The sequence below is a fragment of the Hemiscyllium ocellatum genome, chromosome 16, assembly GCF_020745735.1.
Source record: "Hemiscyllium ocellatum isolate sHemOce1 chromosome 16, sHemOce1.pat.X.cur, whole genome shotgun sequence".
Classification (NCBI taxonomy): domain Eukaryota; kingdom Metazoa; phylum Chordata; class Chondrichthyes; order Orectolobiformes; family Hemiscylliidae; genus Hemiscyllium; species Hemiscyllium ocellatum.
In genome coordinates, this window is record NC_083416.1 from 58,432,618 (window position 1) to 58,454,641 (window position 22,024).

General features: G+C 43.6%; 1 protein-coding gene across 1 annotated transcript in view; it reads right to left on the bottom strand.

Annotated features, from left to right (window-relative positions):
- Window positions 1–8,195: 8,195 nt before the first annotated feature.
- Window positions 8,196–22,024, bottom strand: part of LOC132823227 (organic cation/carnitine transporter 2-like) — a 98,344-nt gene continuing 84,515 nt past the window's right edge. Inside the window, exons 9-10 of the mRNA XM_060836853.1 lie at window positions 17,907–18,042; window positions 8,196–8,866 (exon numbers count right to left, since the gene is read on the bottom strand). Coding sequence (XP_060692836.1) covers window positions 8,767–8,866; window positions 17,907–18,042 — 236 coding nt within the window. The 3' untranslated portion in view covers window positions 8,196–8,766. The remainder of the gene's footprint in view (window positions 8,867–17,906; window positions 18,043–22,024) is intronic.

The following is a 22,024-nucleotide window of genomic DNA, read 5'->3' on the forward strand; positions in this document are numbered from 1 at the left end:
CAGTGGAGGAATGGGGGTCAGGTCCGGCAGTGGGGGAATGGGGGTCAGGTCCGGCAGTGGAGGAATGGGGGTCAGGTCCGGCAGTGGGGGAATGGGGGTCAGGTCCGGCAGTGGGGGAATGGGGGTCAGCTCTAGTAGTGGGGAATGGGGGTCAGGTCCGGCAGTGGGGGAATGGGGGTCAGGTCCGGCAGTGGGGGAATGGGGGTCAGCTCTAGTAGTGGGGAATGGGAATCAGGCCCATCAGTGGGGGAATTGGGGTTCAGACCCATCAATGGGGGAATGGGGTTCAGGTCTAGCAGTGGTGTAATGGGGGTCAGGTCCGGCAGTGGAGGAATGGGGGTCAGGTCCGGCAGTGGGGGAATGGGGGTCAGGTCCGGCAGTGGGGGAATGGGGGTCAGCTCTAGTAGTGGGGAATGGGGGTCAGGTCCGGCAGTGGGGGAATGGGGGTCAGGTCCGGCAGTGGGGGAATGGGGGTCAGCTCTAGTAGTGGGGAATGGGAATCAGGCCCATCAGTAGGGGAATTGGGGTTCAGACCCATCAATGGGGGAATGGGGTTCAGGTCTAGCAGTGGTGTAATGGGGGTCAGGTCTGATAGTGGGGAATGGGGATCAGGCCTATCTGTGGAGGAATGGGGAGTCAGATCTGGCAGTGGGGGAATGGGGGGTCAGGTCTGGCAGTGAGGGAATGGGTGTCAGGTCTGGCAATGGGGGATGGGAGTCAGGTCTGGCAGTGGGGGAATGGGAGTCAGGTCTGGCAGTGGGGGAATGGAGGGGTCAGGTCTGGCATTTGGGGAATGGGGGGGTCAGTTCTGTCAGTGGGGAAATGGGGAGTCAGATCTGGCAGTGGGGGAATGGGTGTCAGGTCTGGCAGTGAGGGAATGGGGGGTCAGATCAGGCAGTGGGGGAATGGGGAGTCAGGTTTGGCTTGGTAGAATGGGGGGTCCGATCTGGCAGTGGGGGAATGGGGGAGGGGTATCAGGTCCAGCAGTGGAGTGATGGGGTTCAGGTCCAGCAGTTGGGTAATGGGGTTCAGGTCCAGCAGTGGGGTAATGGGGGTCAAGTTTGACAGAGGGAGAATAGGGGTCAGGTTTGGCAGAGGGGGAATAGGGGTCAGGTTTGGCAGAGGGGGAATAGGGATCAGGTTTGGCAGAGGGGGAATGGGGGTCAGGTTTGGCAGAGGGGGAATAGGGGTCAGGTTTGGCAGTGGGGGAATGGAAGTCACGTCCAGCAGTTGGGGAATGGGAGTCAGGTCCAGCAGTGGGGAACACGGGTTAGGTCTGGCAGTGGGGGAATGGGGTTCAGGTCTGGCAGTGGGGGAATGGGGTTCAGGCCTGGATGCGAGGAAATGGGGGTCAGGTCCATAGCACAGGAAAAGGACAGTGTTGTGTCAAAAGTAATGGAATTAGGTCCTCTTGGTGTGTGAGTAGGGCACAGTGTTGGTGGCGGTGGATGGTGTTAGGTACCTGGGGGTGAGGGGATGTCAGGGCAATGGGTTGCTTTCTCTGTGGAAGATGTAATTGGGAATGAATGTGGTTAGCTGGGGATATCAGTTGAATATTCAGATCGGTTTTTCATGATTTTCACTTTTCCCAAGTAACTATTTATATAATTACAGTGGAATCTTCCTATTTTTCTGAGCCAAATGAATACTTCAGAGGGTTCCACGTGAAAGGGAAGTGCGCAGCAAAATGTTCAATATTCTGGACCATTCTTTTGGAGTCTACTATAATAGGGTTTCCACAGGATTCCGATGTAGAAATCCCATCAAGAGCTACAAAAGTGATTATTTAGTTGTTGAAAAATCCAGGCCAATATTTCTTATTTATACTCATTTCAATTGATTTTTTTTATCCTCTATTACTCAATTTTCGTGGGCGGCACGGTGGCACAGTGGTTAGCACTGCTGCCTCACAGCACCTGAGACCCGGGTTCAATTCCCGACTCAGGCGACTGACTGTGTGGGGTTTGCACGTTCTCCCCGTGTCTGCGTGGGTTTCCTCCGGGTGCTCCGGTTTCCTCCCACAGTCCAAAGATGTGCGGGTCAGGTGAATTGGCCATGCTAAATTGCCCGTAGTGTTAGGTGGGGTAAATGTAGGGGTATGGGTGGGTTGCACTTCGGCGGGTCGGTGTGGACTTGTTGGGCCGAAGGGCCTGTTTCCACACTGTAAGTCTAATCGTAATTATCCAATATTGTGCTACTTAAAGGGCAGCTTATACACTCAATTTCTGTCCTGTCCCGAGCTGCTGGTTTGAACTCTTTTCAGCCTGCATTGAACATGATGGACTGGTTCCCATTTGACTCCAGCAGAGGGAGGTAGGACTCAAGTTGCAGGGATGGTGCAGGAGGAACAGCCAACAGCAAAAATGTAAAATATCAGCTGGAAGAAAAGCACAGGTTTGGTGCTGTCTTTGGTTCATGATCTTTACAAAATTCCTCTTCTGGATAGGACACCAGGCTATGATCCATATGGGCTTAATTTTCACCTCTATTACTTGGCCATAACTGAAATAACTTCACCGAGACTGGTATACCATTGTTAGGTCACCCCCTTATTTACAGGCGGAGAGTCGTTGACAATGATCCCTCTCCCTTGGAGACAACAGTGTGGTGCTGGAAAAGCACAGCAGATCAGGCAGCATCCGAGGAGCAGGAAAATCGACATTTCGGGCCAGAGCCCTTCATCAGGAATGAGGCTGGAAGCATCAGGGGTGGAGAGCTAAATGGGAGGGGGTGGGGCTGGGGGAAGATAGCTGAAAGTGTGATAGGTGGATGGAGGTGGTGGTAAAGCTGATTGGCCGGAGGGGAGGGTGGAGTGGATAGGTGGGAAGGAAGATGGACAGATGGGACGGGTCATGAGGACAGTGCTGAGATGGAAGGATGGAACGGGGCTAAGGTGGGGGGGGAGGGGAACTGAGGAAAGTGGTGAAGACCACATTGATGCCATGGGGTTGGAGGGTCCTGAAGCAGAAGATAAGGAGCTCTTCCTCCAGGTATTGCATGATAAGGGAGTGGCAATGGAGGAGGCCCAGAACCTGCATGTCCTCGGCAGAGTGGGAGGGGGAGTTGAAATGTTCGGCTACGGGGTGGTAGGGTTGATTGGTGCGGGTGTGCTGGAGATGTTCTCTGAAGCGCTACCCCAATGTAGAGGAGACTGCATCAGGAGCAATGGATACAGTAAATGACAAGTGTGGAAGTGCAGGTGAAACTTTGGTGGATGTGGAAGGCTCCTTTGGGGCCTTGGATGGAGGTGAGGGAGGAGGTGTGGGCGCAGGTTTTGCAATTCCTGCGATGGCAGGGGAAGGTGGGAGGGGAGGGGAGGGTGGGCTGTTAGGGAGCATGACCTGACCAGGTGGTCGCAGAGGGAATGGTCTTTACGGAAAGTGGATCGGGGTGGGGAGGGAAATATATCTCTGGTGGTGAGGTCCGTTTGTAGGTGACGGAAATGGCGGAGTTTGATGCAATGTATGTAGAGGTTAGTGGGGTGGAAGGTTCTGTCCTTGTTGTGGTTGGAGGATGGGTTTGGAGGGTGGAGATGCGGAATGTGGATGAAATGCGCTGGAAAGCATAATCAATCACGTGGGAGGGGAAATTGAGGTCTTTAAAGGAGGAGACTACCTGATGTGTTCTGTGGTGAAACTGGTCCTCCTGGGAGCAGATGCAGCGATGCGGAGGAATTGGGAATACGGATCAGATTAATGAGCCCAATCAAGCAACTCATATTCCATGAGGTCCATCAGGCTGACCTTTTATAACCACTACATCTCCTCCCCCTCTGAGTCCAAGGACATAGATCGGTTCTTTCTCGTTGTGGCTCCTCATGAGCTGTTTTAGCCATGCAGGGCCATTCCTGTGGTTCCTACACCAAACTCTGTCCACTGAAGTAAAACGTGTCTCTCGCTTAGCGGAGTTGTGTGTCCAGCTCTCACATCCCGGATGCAGTTTCACATGCCCAGCCCCAAGGTTAGGGAAGATCAGATTTAACCTGTTGTGAAGTCTCTTCATTAGCAACTCTGCTGGAGCTATTCCAGTAGTTGCATGAGGTGTGGTCTTTTAATCAAATAGGAGCTGCTAACTAGTGAAGCTGTGGGCTGTTTTGTTAAGGCTGTCTTTAAAGTTTAGATGCCAGACCATTGGATGATGGATGGTATGGAGCTGTTTTGATATGTCGAATACCATTCGACTTGAGGAAGTACTCAAATGCTCTGTTGGTGATCAATGGCCCATTATCTGTCTCCAAGACTTCTGGGAGTCCATATGTCGCAAAAGATGAATGCAGTTTTTCCATCGTCATCCCTGTGTTTGACAAATGAATGCCCACCTGGGAGAAACATCTAAGGACTACGTCCAAGTTTTTCTCTGTTGCTAATAAGGAGCACTTCCCTGTTATTAGTATGTCATCCAGAGCAATGGCGACTTAGGGTAGACCTTACAAGATGTTCTCCATTGCCCGCTGAAAAATTGTAGATGCTGGCGATAGCCCAAATGGCATTCTCGTATATTGGCACAAAGCCTTATGGGTATTAATTGTAACATCTGGGAATCCTGACCTAACCGCAACATGGCTCATGCCCAGCTTCATGAAGGACAACCTACCCCTGCTTCTCCAGGTTTGTGTCTCAATCCTCCAAGTGAGGGATTGGGTATTTATCTTCTGCGAAAGGTGATTCGCTGTTTATTTAAAATCTCCACAACGGCGAACTGACTCATCAGGCTTCACAATCAGTATTTCTGGCGATGCCCATTCCACAAACTGGATGCTTTAATGATTCCTTCGCTTTCCAGCCTCCTGATTTCTGCCTTTACTTTTACCCGTCAGACAAATGGCATTGGGTGGGCCTTGCAGAATCATGGAATTGCTTCCTGGTCAACGTGCCAGGTCACCTTGTCCCCCTTTGATAGACCCTGGACCTTCCTGAAAAACATCGGATATTTAATTATATCAGGCAGTAATTTTATAATCAAACAATGTTGAGCCAATCTGGGTGAATCTTTTTCAACCAAATTCATCCCATCAGGCTCGGGTCTGAACCTTTTATCAGTGGGAACTGAACTAACTGTTTCTCATAAGAAATCGGAACAGAGTTGTGCCCTTAATTTGTAAAGGTTCCCCGGTATAGATTCTCAATCTAGTCAAGGTCTTGGACAAACTTAAAGGTTGGAGTCCAGAGCAAATTCTGTTAAAGACAGGTTCTGCGATCAGTGAAACAGCCTCACCAGCAACGATCTCCATTAGAACTGGATGACTAATTAACCAGATCATTATCTTGATTGGTTCTGACTTGGATGTTGCTAAGCAATTTAACTGTTCTAATCCAGATGCAGGTGGACTTTCCAGTGTGTGCTCTCTTCTGGATACTGGTTTATGAGTTATTTTACTTAGTTTAGGTCTAGTGGCACTTTATCTGCTATCAAGTCTGCACAGTGGCAGCAACTACACTAGCTTGCCGAACCCATATCCTGAGCAAAGTTTGGCCAAGGCTTGGCTTTGTTTTGGGGTTTTGCTGTGAGCTGACCTAGAGTCCCTCTGTTCAGGATATGTGCTGCGTGAGGCTAATCAATTCCCTTCACTGCCCCACCGACTCCCACAGCTACCTGGATTACACTTCTTCCCACCCTACCTCTTGCACAAATGCCATCCCATATTCCCAATTCCTCCGCCTCCGCCGTATCTGCTCCCAAGAGGGCCAGTTCCACCACAGAACACACTAGATGGCCTCCTTCTTTAGAAACCGCAATTTCCCTTCCCACGTGGTTAAAGATGCCCTCCAACGCATCTCGTCTACATCCCGCACCTCCGCCCTCAGACCCCACCCCTCCAACCATAACAAGGACAGAACACCCCTGGTGCTCACCTTCCACCCTACAACCTTCGCATAAACCAAATCATCTGCCGACATTTCTGCCACCTCCAAACAGACCCCCACCACCAGGGATATATTTCCCTCCCCACCCCTTTCCGTCTTCCGCAAAGACCATTCCCTCAGTGACTAACTGGTCAGGTCTACGTCCCTCTACAACCCACCCTCCCATCCTGGCACCTTTCCCTGCCACCGCAGGAATTGCAAAACCTGCTCCCACACGTCCTCCCTCACCTCCATCCAAGGTCCTAAAGGAGCCTTCCACATCCATCAAAGTTTTACCTGCACATCCACTAATATCATTTATTGTATCCGTTGCTCCCGATGCGGTTTCCTCTACATTGGGGAGACTGGACGCCTCCTAGTAGAGTGCTTTATAGAACATCTGTGGGACACCCACACCAATCAACCACACCGCCCTGTGGCCCAGCATTTCAACTCCCCCTCCCACTCTGCCGAGGACATAGAGGTCCTGGGCCTCCTTCACCGCCGCTGCCTCCCCCCCAGACGCCTGGAGGAAGAACGCCTCATCTTCCGCCTCAGAACACTTCAACCACAGGGCATCAATGTGGATTTCAACAATTTCCTCATTTCCCCTTCCCACACCTCACCCCAGTTCCAAACTTCCAGCTCAGCACTGTCCCCATGACTTGTCCTACCTGCCTATCTTTTCCACCTATCCACTCCACCCTCCCCGCCCCCTACCTATCACCTTCATCCCCTCCCCCACTCACCTATTGAACTCTATGCTACTTTCTCCCCACCCCCACGCTCCTCTCATTTATCTCTCCACCCTTCAAGCTCTCTGTCTGTATTCCTGATGAAGGGCTTTTGCCCGATACTTCGATTTTACTGCTCCTCGGATGCTGCCTGAACTGCTGTGCTTTTCCAGCACTACTCTACTCTAAACTCAAATGGTGTTCCCCAAGCTCAGTCAGACCGATGAGGCATTTCCATCAGAATACTTTGCAACTCATATGCTCCACTTGCCACATTGTCCAATGATAAAGCCAGTTGCAATGCCTGTTCGAAGTCCAGTTGGGCTTCAGCTAGTAGGTACTTTTGCATGGTTACATCATTAATCCCATATACCAAATGGTCTATCAGCATCTCTTTAAGGGTTAAATGCTTATGCTCAGCATCTCATTAAGGGTTAAACGTTTATGCTCAGCATTTCATTAAGGGTTAAACATTTCACAACACCAGGTTATAGTCCAACAGGTTTAACTGGAAGCACACTAGCTTTCGGAGTGAAGCTCCTTCATCAGGTGATTGTGGAGGGCTTGATCGTAACACAGAATTTATTGTTACGATCGAGCCCTCGACAATCACCTGATGAAGGAGCTTCACTCCGAAAGCTAGTGTGCTTCCAGTTAAAACTGTTAGACTATAACCTGGTGTTGTGTGATTTTTAACTTTGTACATCCCAGTCCAACACCGGCATCTCCAAATCAGGGTTAAACATTGTTCTTGAATACATTGTATAGGTAGTTTCCTTCTGCTGCTCTTAGTTTCTAAGTGCTGCAATGTGTTGTGGCCCATTTAAATAGTTTCCTGATGCAACTCCGTTTGTGGGTGTGGGGACAATTGCTTCTGTAGTTAAGTATCTGGTCTGTGTCTGTTGCTTTCCTGTAGACACTGGTCTGCAGTTGTCCATTGACTGTTTGTTCCACTGTGACATCTTGGAAGGGGAGTCTGTTGTTGTTCTCTTAGTCTTTGCTGAAATTTATGCCGGTAAGGATGTTGGCATCCTGGTAGCCCAGAAACCTCCCAACACACTGAAACAGCTACTAATGAACCGAAAGGATCCTGTACCAACAACCAGCAAAAATGAATGTCAATTACAAAATACCATGCAAGGACTGTAACAGATACTACGTCGGACAGATAGGCAGAAAACTAGCCACCAGGATACACAAACACCAACTCGGCACCAAAAGACATGATCAGCTGTCACTAGCATCCTTACTATAGATGATGAAGGACACCACTTTGACTGGGACAACACATTCATCCTGGGATTGGCTGAACAGCGACATGCACAGGAATTCCTAGAAGCCTGGCATTCAAACCGGAACTCCGTCAATAAACACATTGATTTGGACCCTATTTACCAACCTCTGAGAAAAAGAACTGGAAATGATATCACCCATCTTAACAGACCAAGCCACATAATAGAAAGTGGGACAGAACACCAGCGTTTCATCGGAGGCTCACTGATGATGTTACCCAACATGGTGATGGAACATCTGAGAACAAACCTTTCAGCTCAGCAAACAAATTAACAACACACAAACTGAATGTTATTAAGGTTGGTTTCTCAAAATAGCAGCAATTTTATTTTCAGTCAGTAGTGAAACAGGCTGTTGTGCAAATGGCAAAACTGACATAGTACATTTTAAGATCAAACTGTTGGCTAAAGTTTAAGTTAGATCAAAATACATCCCTTGTAAAAATGTAAGTGAGAAAATGTAAATTCATAATGTCATACCTGACTGATATAACAATATTCCCTGAGTATCTTGATTGCATTGCTAAGTTTATTTCAATAGGAGATTGTTAACAGCTAACCCGAGAATGCAACTTTTAAAAAAAGTTTACACATTTACACATGAAAGAAGTGAAACTATCACTGTATTCTAACAGATAATCAATTTTTCAATGTATAATTTCAGTTACATCACACTGCAAATTTTTGCTATAAATTCTGTGTTACGATCGAGCCCTCCACTATCACCTGATGAAGGAGCGTCGCTCCGAAAGCTAGTGTGCTTCCAATTAAACCTGTTGGACTATAACCTGGCGTTGTGTGATTTTTAACTCAACAGGAGATGGCGTTGATCTGTGGTAACAACTGAAAAATACTCATTGTCCATTTCTCCACTGCTGACCTGCTGCTAGGGTTGGGTTAATTTCCCTCCTTTGTACGCACCATCACCAAAGTTTCTTGAGTTGTTTCATTCTTATGTAAATCGTCATGTATTCTGTGAATACATCTGCAATCAAACCTGTAATTAGATCAAAAACAGTGTCATCATAATGAATGAATGTTCATTGAATCCTGCCCCCGATATTTCAATCAGTAATTACAATCATTTCATGTCAGAGTTGTCATATTTCATCATTCGAAAAGATTTCATGTCATAAGTTACAAAAATGCTGATATTATGCTGTAGAGTATGGATAGCACAATATGCTGGATTAATGTCAGCAAGGTTAAGAAAGCAAAATTTGCTCCTGAGGATTTAATACCTTTCAATCAAGCTCACACTGATAGGAAAGACAATGAAGCTTGGCTCAGTGGGCTGAAGGGACAAAGCTGGAGGGACAAGCGCAAGCTAGCTACATTGAGCATGAAACATACAAGTGGTGTTGGAATGCAGAAGGTGGTAATACATTAACACACATGAGGTTAATATACATATTAGACTTACTTCCCTTCTTAGGACTGTTACGTTATTTTGAAAGCAATGTTGCAAGAATTCCGGATAATAAATAGTTTCACTGTGATGTGAAACATTCAATGTTTCGCAAGTAAATATATTGCAGGTTGTGGTATTGAGATGTACAGATCAAGAGTTCATAATTTTCCTGCCATTTCTGTGCTGTGTTCAGTGATCAGAAACTCTCACAGAGGTGCTACCATCTTGGCAGTCTCAAAACATTGCAATCTTCCAGGAATGTCCTGAAGACTTTAGGAATGCAATGTTAAATTCTTGTAACTGTTAAAGATGCACAAGATAAAAATAATATATTCATTAAAAAACTGTAATTCTGATAAACTCAGGACCTGGGATCCAAATAATGTTTATGAATTGTAGTCACTGTTTCATTTTAATGTAGAAAATGTGGTCATCAATTAAAATATATTTGGCCATTATTTTGTGCGTATGATCAGCAAGGTTTTCATTTATTGTCCACTGAAATTGCCCAGAAGAGGGTGGCGGTGAGCTGTTTTTAATGAACTTCTGCAATCTGTGTGTGCAGGTGCAGTTTTATTTATTCATTCATAGGAAGTGGGCATTGCTGGCTAGCCAGCATTTATTGCCCATTGCTAGTTGCCATTGAGAAGGTAGTGGTGAGCTGCTTTCTTCAACTGCTGCAGTGTGTTTGGTATTGGTGCACCAGCTATGCCATTGGGGAGGGCATTTCAAGATTTTAATGCAGCAGCACAAAAGAAACAGTGATATATTTCCAAGTCAGGATGGTGAGTTACTTGGCGTTGAACCTTAGACTGATGTTCCCACATATCTGCTGCTCTTGTCATCCTAGATGTCAAGAATTGGAAGGTCCTGTCTAAGGAGCCTTGGTGAATTTCAGCAGTGAATATTGTGGATAGTACACACTGCTGTCACTAGGTGTCGGTAGTGGAGGGAGTGCAGGTTTGTGAATGTGGCGCTAATCAACCACACTGCTTTGTCTTGGAATAGTGTCAAGCTTCTTGAATATTATTGCAGTTGCACTCATTCGGGTAAGTGGAGAATATTTCATCATACTCCTCATTTAACCATGACATAATTCAACAGGTTGATTATCCTTGTGATAATTTTCCTCTATTCACCAAAATTGAAAAAGTGCATAATATTATCAATGAACATGAATCGTGTTAAAATTTACTCCAGTTTCCTGTTGACTCCTTTCAGCATGATCTTACACTGCCTAATTACCTTTCATGATTTGGAGATGCCGGTGTTGGACTGGGGTGTACAAAGTTAAAAAACACACAACACCAGGTTATAGTCCAACAGGTTTAATTGGAAGCACACTAGCTTTCGGTGCTTCCAATTAAACCTGTTGGACTATAACCTGGTGTTGTGTGATTTTTAACTAATTACCTTTCAGTTTGAAGGCACTTCCTCAATGACTGCAGTCATGAACCACTATTTGTCCTTTCTTCTGCAATTTCATTGAGATATTTGACACGATGAACATGTCAACACTTTCATGATCTTCATAGCTCACTTGCAATTCATCCTCCAGGGTTTGAACTTCTGCCTGTCCCAAGATAACCAATCTATTTTCAGCAATGGCTTCTCCTACAGCTGTCACATAACCACTGATAGAATTCACCAGGTTCCAGCTCTGGCTCCTTCTTCTCTACCTCATTTGCGGCCTTCCCGTCAGTGCTTTCATCTGTAACACAACTTCCATAGGTATGTTGATGACATCCAGGTTTCCTTCTCCATGGTATCCTGTAACACTAAGATTTCTGAAGTGTGCAGTCAGGTTGCTTGTCAGATAGTAAGTCATGAATGAATCAAAATTTCCCTGTTTAGCTTTTGACAGGAATGAAACCATTGCTTGCACCTCCTGCAAAAGTGGTTCCTCTAATGTCGATGACTTCATTCATTCTTCATTGGTTGCTCAAGTATGACGAGATGGCAACTTGTATCAGAAATATGGAACTTGCTCCCATTAGAGGCAATTGAAGTGAATATTAGGAAAGACAAATGGAATGATGGCCTTTGTTTCAAAAGAAATGGAACACAAAAGTCTCACGATAACTATATTAGGCACTAGTCAGACCTCAGCTGGAATACACTGAGTAGTTTTGGTCCCCTGGTCTAAGGAAAGATACATTCAGGATTGGTGGTAGTCTAGAGAAGGTTTACTAGGTTGATCCTGGGTATGGAGGGATTTTGTTGTGAAGAGAGTTTGAGTAGGATGAGCTTATACAGATTGAAATTTAGAAGATTGCAAGGGGCAGCAATGTGGCTGGATGGCATGGTGGCTCAGTGGTTAGCACTGCTGCCTCATAGTGCCAGGGACCCAGGTTCGGTTCCAGCCTCTGGTGACTGTCTGTGTGGGTTTCCTCCGGGTGCTCCAGTTTTTTTCCACAGTCTAAGGATGTGCATGTTAGGTGGATTGGCCATACTAAATTGCCCACAGTCGCCAGGGATGCGCAGACTAGATGGATTAGCCTAGGGAGATGTAGGGATGCAGTACAGTGATGGGCTGAATGGCCTGCTTTCACACTGTAGGGATTCTATGAGTCCATATTAAACCATGAAAGCTTCTTAATGGGCTTGACAGGGCGCATGTTCTGAAATTGTTCCCCTTTGTGTGAGAATTTAGGGAGAATAATCTCAAAGTAAGGAGTTTCAGAAGTGAGGCAGATGTTTTTTTCCCCCTCAAATGTTATTGAATCTGCAGAATTCTATACTGCAGAAGGATATTAAGGCCAGGCCATTGAGTCAATCAAGGCTGAGATTTCTAATTATTATGGAATTCATGGGCTTTTGGGGATAAGGCTGGAAAGTGGAATTGAGGGTTATTAGATCAGTCATGATCTCATTGAATGGCAGATCAGACTTGATGGGCTGAATGGCCTATTTCTACTCTTATGTCTGATAGATACAATTGATAGGAACCAACAAGCAGATAAGGAAGAATGGAATATGCTGAGAAGGTTAGAAAAAGTGCAGTGGGGAGTGATTTGGATTGTGTTTAAATAATGACCAAAATCAATGAGTGGCGAAAATAGCCTCTTTATTCCCCAATCACAGCACAAGTTTGAGGTAGCAGTTCTTATAAGAGCCCCTTTGTACACAGTTCTTGCATATATTAAAATATTGTACACAAAGATTTGAAGAGCTTCTGTCCTGGGAGACAGGAGATGGGTAAAAAACATGCACTAAGTGCTGGCTGTTATTTCTGATGGGATTAAGGCTATCTGTCCGGTTTGCTTGCCTAATCAGGAGGTGTCAGTTCCTTTGTCTTTTAAATTAGTAAATGTTAGTAAAAATACTAGGTCCCTCTGCTCTAAATATGTTAGAAATCGTAATAAGAGAATAAAAGATATTTAACTGACCACTGCAGCTGTGTGTTGAGATTTAGTTATTATTTCTGGTATGAGTTTCATTCATCCATGCAATCTCATGCAAGTGCTTTATTGTCAATTAGTTTATTAAAAGGGATGGTGGCCCAATTAAAAGATATTTAACATGTACTTAATGTATTCAGGTCCAGGAGCGGGTTGGTAAGGGGTGATAATGTTTTGTGGAGACTTGATGGGAATGATATTGCTCTGTATCCTGATAAGGTGCGGAAATGTAATAATGAGTTTGAAAGGATTGTTTTTAAATTTGGATACGACAAAACCACGGATTTATGAATGAATCAACCAAACCATGTTATAGTAAATAACAGGGAGAAAGTGAGGACTGCAGATGCTGGAGATCAGAATCGAAAAGTGTGGTGCTGGAAAAGCACAGCTGCTCAGGCAGCATCTGAGGAGCAGGAGAGTCGATGTGTCGAGTGTAAGCTCTTCATCAGGAACAAAGAGCTCATGCTCAAAATGTCGATTCTCCTGCTCCTCGATGCAGCCTGACCAGCTGTGCTTTTCCAGCACCACATATTTCAACTCTGATCTCCAGCATCTGCAGTCCTCACTTTCTCCCTGTTATTTACTAAAACAGGGGAGAGGGTTATGAATGAATGAATAAATGGGAACCTGGTATTAATGGATATAGTGAGCTGGTGAGTGAGTTAATTAAGATAGGTTATAACACAATATCTCACAGTTTCCCCTTTTGATTCTACAGAGATGTCTCAAAGAGAATCACATTATCCTTCTCCAGCTTGCAGACTTTTAACCGTTTGGGAACTACACTTTGCAAAAAAAAAACATGCACAGTTAGAATAACAATAACAAGCATCATGATGGTCAGTCAGTCTCTGGTCCTGGTGTATTGTGGGATATCAGTTTGATGTGGGAGGCATGAATCCAGGTCTCCTGTCCTCAGACCTTGACAGCACTGGGATGGTCCTTCTCACTTTGCGCCTAAGAGTTCCTTGTGGATCTTTTTCACAAGAACCCACTCATCTGCTTGTGACCTCCCTCTGGCAAGTCTTTTCAGGCAGCTGATACCTGTGAGGACACAGAACCTACAGCATCAGTTGGTACCTGAGAGTAAGACAGTAAGATGACAATCTGCAGCTTGGCGGGAGTCTGTGTAAAAGTTGGCAGACTGATCCTCTGCTGTTCTGCAGGCTTCAGTCAGAGCCCATAATTCTGTTGACTATGCAGATCCTCCAGGGGTAGGCTTCTCAATACCATGACAATGCTGAATGTCTTGACAGCCCATCTGGTTTTCCTGTGACCTGTAGCTAATATCCATTCCGAGCGCTTTTTGCACTGGCCACACCAGGCTTTTCGAGATACTGTGGGTTTTCACTCAAGTCCCCTTTTCCTTTTTGGCACGAAGTGGAGATGTTCTTGTAACAATCACAGATTCCATTTTCAGTAACCTACAGTCATCCTTGTTTTTAGCACAGATCTTTTAGTTCTTCCCTTTGTAGGGTTCTGACGGATCATGTTACCCGTCCATCATTGAATTGTAAAGAGTTCAGCTGGGTTAGGATATCCACCCCGAGGAGCGGCTGGGCTACAGGTCCTACCCATGTAACACAAGGGGGCTGAATTCAAAGTGTATGGGTTTGGTCCACTTGATTTCACTCCTGTCAGCTCCTGCTCCATAAGGTGTCCTCACTGTCCCATCTATCTGAAGTTTGGTCTCATATCTCTGGAGTAGGCACATCAATTCTGCTCCTGTGTCCAAAAGGTACCCAATGTCCAGGTCGCCTTCTCTCATGTTCACATACAGTCTGTCTCCCCAATGCTGGCATAAAGCCAGTAGGAATGTAGAGGAGCATGGGGGTGGGCTCTTTCAGTTTTCTGTCAACTTTAGCAGCTCCTGCTGCTGCTGGATGGTTAGTTGTTGAAACCGTTCTAGGAGATTGGTCTTACTCCCAGCCTCAGGGGTCTCCTCTTCCTCATTGCTTATTAGGCAATTTCTCCCTTTCTCTTTTTGTCAGCCCCCCCGGCCCAGTGGGCTTCCTTCCCACAGAAGTGACACTTCCCTGGGCGTTTGTCTTGGGTCTTCCTGGAGTTACTGGCTATCTGTTTCATCTGTCCTACCAGAAGGCCTTGCAATTTGACATCTATATTTTGGTTGAGCTAGTGGGCCCGGTAATAGTAATTAGTCCCCCTCTGATCCCAGTCCAATTTGGGGACCTTTAACATTTTGGTAAGCTCAGGTTTAAGTCCGGTCACAAAAGCAGACTTCAACGGGCCATAAGCAGAATTTTGAAAATCCCTGTCATCCTGCACTTTTGGGACTCCTGCATTTTCTTTCCAGGTCATCCTACACCTTTCTTCATATTCTGGGACTTCTTCAGTGAGTTTTTGACAACAAACTGTGACTGTTGTCCAATCAGTCTTATGCAGACTAAAGCCCTGTAACCAATGTGTTTTATTGCTGTCCAGCCAGCTTGCAGCTCCTGCTTGTACTCTCCAAGAGCACCTTTGACTGTTAGGTGGGAGGTTGCATTCTTTTTTAGTTACAATAACGTTCAGTATTTGTACCCCATCCCGGCGATGGAGCATGTACATTCCCCTTAACCAGTCTAGGCCTTCCCATGTTTTCACTGGCCCCTTCTTTGGATAAGGCATTTCTTTAATCATTCTCAGGGGTCGCAGGTCCATGCACAGTCTGCATTTCAGTCCGTAATACTGGAACATCCACCTCAGTGCCATCCTCTAATCTCTGCCTGATCATTTTTCCAATCTGTCCTTTTCTGGATTTAAGGGGTTATTAAAATGGTACTGGGGATGCACAGTGCTCATCGCTTTCACTGCTTGACTCCCTCTGTTTCCCAAGGGTAATAGTTTTGCTTTTCTGAAACACTTCTGGGGATGTCTCGACTGGTTGGGTACAAATTCTGTGTGGGCTTGGGAAATGGGGAAGAAACTGGCAGGACTGTTATCTCATCCTTCAGTTCCTTGTTCTCTTTCTCAAGCTCCTGATTTTTAAGGTGAGCAGTTTCCTGTTTGGATTTTTCTCTCAGTAGTTGCTCATACATTGCTTTTAATTGCTCTTTAAGTTGGGTTACTTCCCAATCATGGGCTGATTGGGAAATGCCTTCATTTCTCTGGTGAATTTGTCCCATTAATGCAAGAGACAATTACATTCTGTCTTTATTTTTCTGTCGGGTGTTTTTTTTTCCCCACCTAGGGTCCTTGGGGCATATTTTATTTCTGCCCAATTGAAAATATCTCAAGGTAGTTCTGTAATTGCTGCAGTATTTCTTCCTCAGTTATGACAGGAGTGGCTAGCCTGCCCCTGGATGATATAAGCAGCTTCCCAGGGTCAATCATGATCACCCTAACTCATGCATCGTGGGCAATTCCTTGCCCTAGGCCATGTTAGCCAATTCGAAATAAAACAGCCAACTCACCAAAGGTTCGGGATCACGTTCAGGGACAAGATCATGACTCTAAGAAGGAAGCTTATTACCCTGGATGCACTGTCTGTGATCGGTCAGTTTAGACAGTGCCCCTTGTGATTCTACCGACTACACCAAGTTGTGGGATCGTGTTCAAATTACGACCAAAATCAGTGACTGGCAAAAATAGCCTCTTTTATTCAGCAATCACAGAACAAGTTTGAGGCAGTAATGGAATTCTGAAATACAGTTCTTACAAGAGCCCCTTTATACACAGTTCTTGCATTTATTAAAATTCCATTCTATTGTACACAAAGGTTTGAAGACAGGAGATGGGTTAAAACATGCGCTAAGTGCTGACTGCTATTTCTGATGGGATTAAGGGCGTTTGTCTGGTTTGCTTGCATAATCAGGAGGAGTCAGTACTTTTGTCTTTTAAGTTAGTAAATGTTAGTAAAAGTACTAGGCCTATATACTCTAGATAAGTTAGAAATTGTAACAAAAGAATTAAGGATATTATTAAATTGATTATTCCAGCTGTGTGGTCAGATTTATTTACTATTTTCAGTATGAGTTTCATTCATTCATGCAATTTCATGCAAGTGCTGTATTTTCAGTTAATTTATTAAAGGGATAATGGCCCAGCTAAAAGATATTTAGCAGGTAATTAATGTATTCAGGTCCAGGAGATGGTTGGTGAGCGCCGATAATGTTTTTTGCAGACTTGGTGGGGATGGTATTGCTCTGTATGCTGATATGGTATGGAAATGCAATAATGACTTTGAAAGGATTGTTTTTAAATTTCAGAACTGCGGTTTTATGAATTAATGATTGAAACCATGTTATTGTAAATAATGGGTTAGTAAGGGTTATGAATAAATGAATGGGAATCCAGTATTAATAAATATAGCGAACTGAGGAGTGAGTTAATAAAGATAGGTTATAGCACAATGTCTCATAACACAATATCTCACAATCCCTTCTATCTTCTGTGGCAAACTCTTTAGCTACCACTACACAAATCGTGGGCCAAAGGGCCTGTACTGCACTGTAATGTTTTACGTTCTATAAATAGCTAGTGCTCTTTGAAATGCGTTCCACCTCTCTTAAAAAAGCACATATTGATGTGATGTGATGCTACTTTTGGATTACTGCATACATATCTAGTCACCGTTATATAGGAAGGATCTTGTTAAACTTGAGAGGGTGCAGAAAAGATTTACATGGATGTTGCTAAGACTGGAGGATTTAAGGAAAAGGGAGAGACTGACTAGGCTGGGGCGTTTTTCCCTGGAGCGTTGCATGCTGAGGGGTGACCTTGCAGAGGTTTATAAAATCATGAGGTGCATGGACAGAATGAATAACTAAGATCTTTTTCCTAGGGTGGGGGAGTCCAAAATTAGAGGATATAGGTTTAAGGTGAAAGGGGAAAGATTTAAAAAGGACCTGAGGGCTGGGTGTAGAGGGTGGTCTGTGTATGGAATGAGCTGCCAGAGGAAGTGGTTGAGGCAAGTGCAATTACAACATTAAAAAGGTATCTGATAGGAAGGGTTCAGAGGGATAGGGGCCAAATGCCAGCAAATGGGAGTACATCAGATTAGGATGCCTCTTCAGTGTGGATAGGTTGGACCAAAGGGTCTTTTCAGTGCTGCATGACTCTATAACACTATCTCTTCTAAATGTATCACAAATGTTAGGTTTTGGATCCTTTTCAACTTGTGGAAAATTGAGAGTTTTGTTCTGCTTTTCAAGTGAATTTGAAGTTGATCAAAGAAGAGAACTGAGAGAAAAGGCTAAACCATTAAGACTACACACACTTACCCCTTAATCTTTTGCATTTGGTCAATTGTTTCTGGGAGAGGGATATTGACTGTTTCAGGCAGAAACAAAACCAAAACTGCTGAAAACACTGTCAAAGTCCCCATCACAATAAAAGGGAGAAAATCATGATGAACACCTGCAAATAAATAGATGATAAATTATAAAACCAGCACAACAATATAAATTCATAGACAATCCATTTAACACAAGTCCTATGGATGATAACTACCTTTTACCATATTCTCAATGTTCAGACATTCAAGTTGCCTGGCAATTATTATTTTCATTTCTAATTTTGAGGTTAGTTTTCTTTTGACTGCTTTTGACTCTTCGTCAAGTACCATTTCGTAGTGAAGAGGTAGGAAACTGGTTCCAAATTGCTAACTCGAAAATTGGGTTGGTATTACCTTGGCATTTGCTTTAAAGTTTGAGAAAGCAATAATTTTTGTTTCATGAGTGTGGACCATCCCTCACATTAAGTAAGAGGTGGTAGTGAGTGGCCACCTTGAATTCATGAGGTCACAGTGTACTTACAACACTGTTAGGGTGGGCTGAGGTAAGAAAGCAGCACTAAGTTTGCACCCTGAGTTGCAGCGATCTATCAATTACTAATCACAGTAAAAATCTCCAAAGCTATTCTCAGGTCTGATACAATTTCTCCTCTAGAAACGATGAAGGAATTTTCAAATCAAATTGGCATGTGACTTGGAAGGGAACTTACATGTGATTGTGTGCTTATATAATCACTACCCTTGTTCTTCTTGGTGATTGTGGTCATGGATTTGGAAGGCACTGTTGAACAAATCTTAACAAGTTCTTCATTGTTGATAATGCAGACTACCAATAACGTGCACCCATGGTGAAGGGAGTAAATGTTTAATGTGGTCGATGTGCCTGTCAAGTGGGAAGCTTTGTGCTAAATGGTGTCAAGCTTTATTGGGTGTTGTTGGAATTAAATTGATTCAGGCAAGTTAAGTCATTCCATCACATTCTTAGCTGTAGGTTATCCATGGTGAAAAGGATGTGGGACACCATGGGATGAACTATGCACGAGTAAATACTCAACCTCTGATGTACTTGTGCTGCTAGATGGCTGATCTTGGTTTCTGGTCAATGATAATGCCCAAATTGTTTTTAGGTTGGAGAGGTTTCAGTGATACCAATACTATTGATTGCCATGGGGCATTGGTCAGAATCTGTCTTGCTGGCATTTGTGTCCAGTCAATGTTACCATTGATCATCCGCTTAAAACCAAACATTGTCCTGGTCTTTTGCACTTGGCCATACCATTCAATTTTATTAGGGTTCCATGATTATCCCACGCAATTAAATGCTATCTTGATGCCAAGGACAATTACCTTCACCTAACTCTGCAATTCAGTTATTTTGTGTATGTTTAGAGTAAGGTTGCAATGAAGTTTGGAATTGTGGTGTCTGCAGATCCTGCACTGACCAAAAGAACGGAGATTATTAATAAGTAAGTGCCACTTGATAGCTCTTGCTGACACCTATTGTTTTGATCTCAGCTGATATTATTACTCAGATCCCAGGTTAAAATCGGGCTTGTTAGAATTTTTCTTAATTTAACGAGGTTTGTTTTAACTGAAATATAAGGATGTAATGCTGCAGATCTGGTTTTAACAATATAATAGAACTTTATTGCACAAAAGAAACAAACTAAAATAGAAAAAAAATGCTATTTGGATATCATACAATCCAAAAGATTTTGGAAATACAACATTCAATTTATCCCAATGGCACATTTTTTTCACTACGGAAACGTCAGACTTAATTCACATTGAGAGGCTTTTACCTCCAGACATTGATAGTTTAATAGCCTCTTAAGTATTCATGAAACTGAGTTTAGACTTTCTCAGCTTCAAATAACCTCTTCAGAGTTTTAATATTTCTGGTCTGCAACTGTCAAACTAAAACCCTCACACAGAAGTAACCTATTTCTTACTTTTCTGAATTAACTCCAAGAGAGCTGTTTTATACATTCAACTTTCACCAGAACATCAGTGAATTGAACATTACATGCTTTCCAAACGATGGGTATTTCCTCCAGGCAGAAACTAAATGAATCCCATCCTTCTAACTGGAGGCATGCTAATGGTTTCAGTTTATTATGTTTATTCTGTCAGCTTGTAAAGTTCTCCCAATTCAAACAAATTCACAATATGAACTACCTCTCCCATACTGATTTTAAAAAAATCCTGAAATACTGACAAATTAATCAATAAACCCCTTACACACACAAAGCAAGATGCATATGCTACTTAGACCTAATATAAACAGTAAAATATATTTTGTTGAAAAACATATAAATCACACAATTTAGTCACGCAGACTATTAAGTTACTGTAAAAATGGTTATTAATTAGCTGGATTTTTTTTCTTAAGTAGACATAGCTGGGCAATTTTTCATGTTGTCATAGTTTATCAGGAACAGATTGGCTAAGGTTGCAGTTCATTCCAGAGAATAAACATTCAGCACCACAGCTGGAATGTGGTCAGGATTCACAGCTTTTATTCCACATGCTCAGGTGTTTCTTGGTCTCATGTGGTATAAATCCAATTGTCTAATGAATTGCTTCTATAATGTTCATGATCTCAGCAAGAGACCAAGGTGGATCATTCACTTAGACCATCTGACTAAAAATGATTGCAAAGACTGAAGGCTTCACTCCCATGTGGAATGTCTTAGGCTCTGCCTTCACTAAGGATGGGCTTTCGGTGAGTTACTTAATTGTCCAGCAGCATTCAAACCTGAGTATGGTAGAATTGCAGAGTTTGCTCTGATCCCATTTATTTAGAGATAAGTCGGCCATCTAAATCAAAGACCATCATCCTCTATTTCTGCACCAAGGATTCTGCCACATCGGAGAACCATGGAAGCTGATATTCTTGCCTTTTTCATACTTGAGATTTTTCCTCAACCACTTCTAGTAACTGTTGCAGGCAGAGACACACACCCTTTGTGAGGGACAGGGTGACTTTCAATTGTGTTAGCCACCTTTTTGTGGTGTTGGCTTTCTGTGAAATTGGACACTCTGTTGAGGTGTGTAGCCAGTCTACTGCAGTTTTCACCATCATTTAATTGGAAAGCAGATTAAAGATTTTGACCTGACTGAATCACGGAGAACTGCTGCATATTAATCAAAATGTTTGTACCCATTTTTAGGTTTTACCATTTATTCTTCAATGCGTTTATGGCATTGTTAAATTGTATTGCTTAATAGCAATAGTTAATTCATGATTAATATCAATATATTAGCTACCATACATTAATGTGTACTTTATGGGTGTGTTTATTGTAGTCCATACTTGGGAAAAGGAGCAGGAACAGGCCAGATGACACCTTAGCCCTTCCATGCCACTTAATATGATTATCACTGATCTTGGATGTCAAATCCATTTTCTCACCTGATTCCCATATTGGTGGAATTGCTTATACTCCAAAACTTTATATAACTTTGGACTTGAATTTAGCGATTTTATCTGGTTAAATTTAGCACAGAAATCTTTATTCTGCATCACTGTGCCATTCTTATGAAGAGAGATAGGGTAGGCAGGCAATGCTACATCACCTTAATATATCTCACTGCCCACCTGCCCCCTCCAAAGCCATACATTCCTTTCCTTAAATTCTCTCTTCTGCCACAGCTTCCGAGATCAAAGGTGGTGGTGCTTGAGCGAGCAACAAAATCATTGCTTGCATCTGATAATATACTCACAATGGGATATTGCAGAAACAGCTGAGTAGAATTATATTCTGAATGAAATATTAACCTTCCTATATCTTTGCAAAGGGAAAGGTAATCCATAGCCAGGATACTAAAGTAACATAGATGCATGACTAGAAACCAGCAAGGGTGTTTAGTGGACCTGTGGAGGAAACTCCACAACATCTGGGTAAATAGACTTTGGAGGTGGGGAAATATGGAGAAGCTGAAATGGAACCATCAGGTTTAGGATGGTATTGAGATGGTTATCCTCCAATACAGTGAATGACTACTTTTTTTCAAATATCCTGATTAATCGAAATAACTCCTATTACTGTTTAAGCACTTCTTCATAATCATTGGAAACGCACTGTGCTCAATGGAAAGCACTGC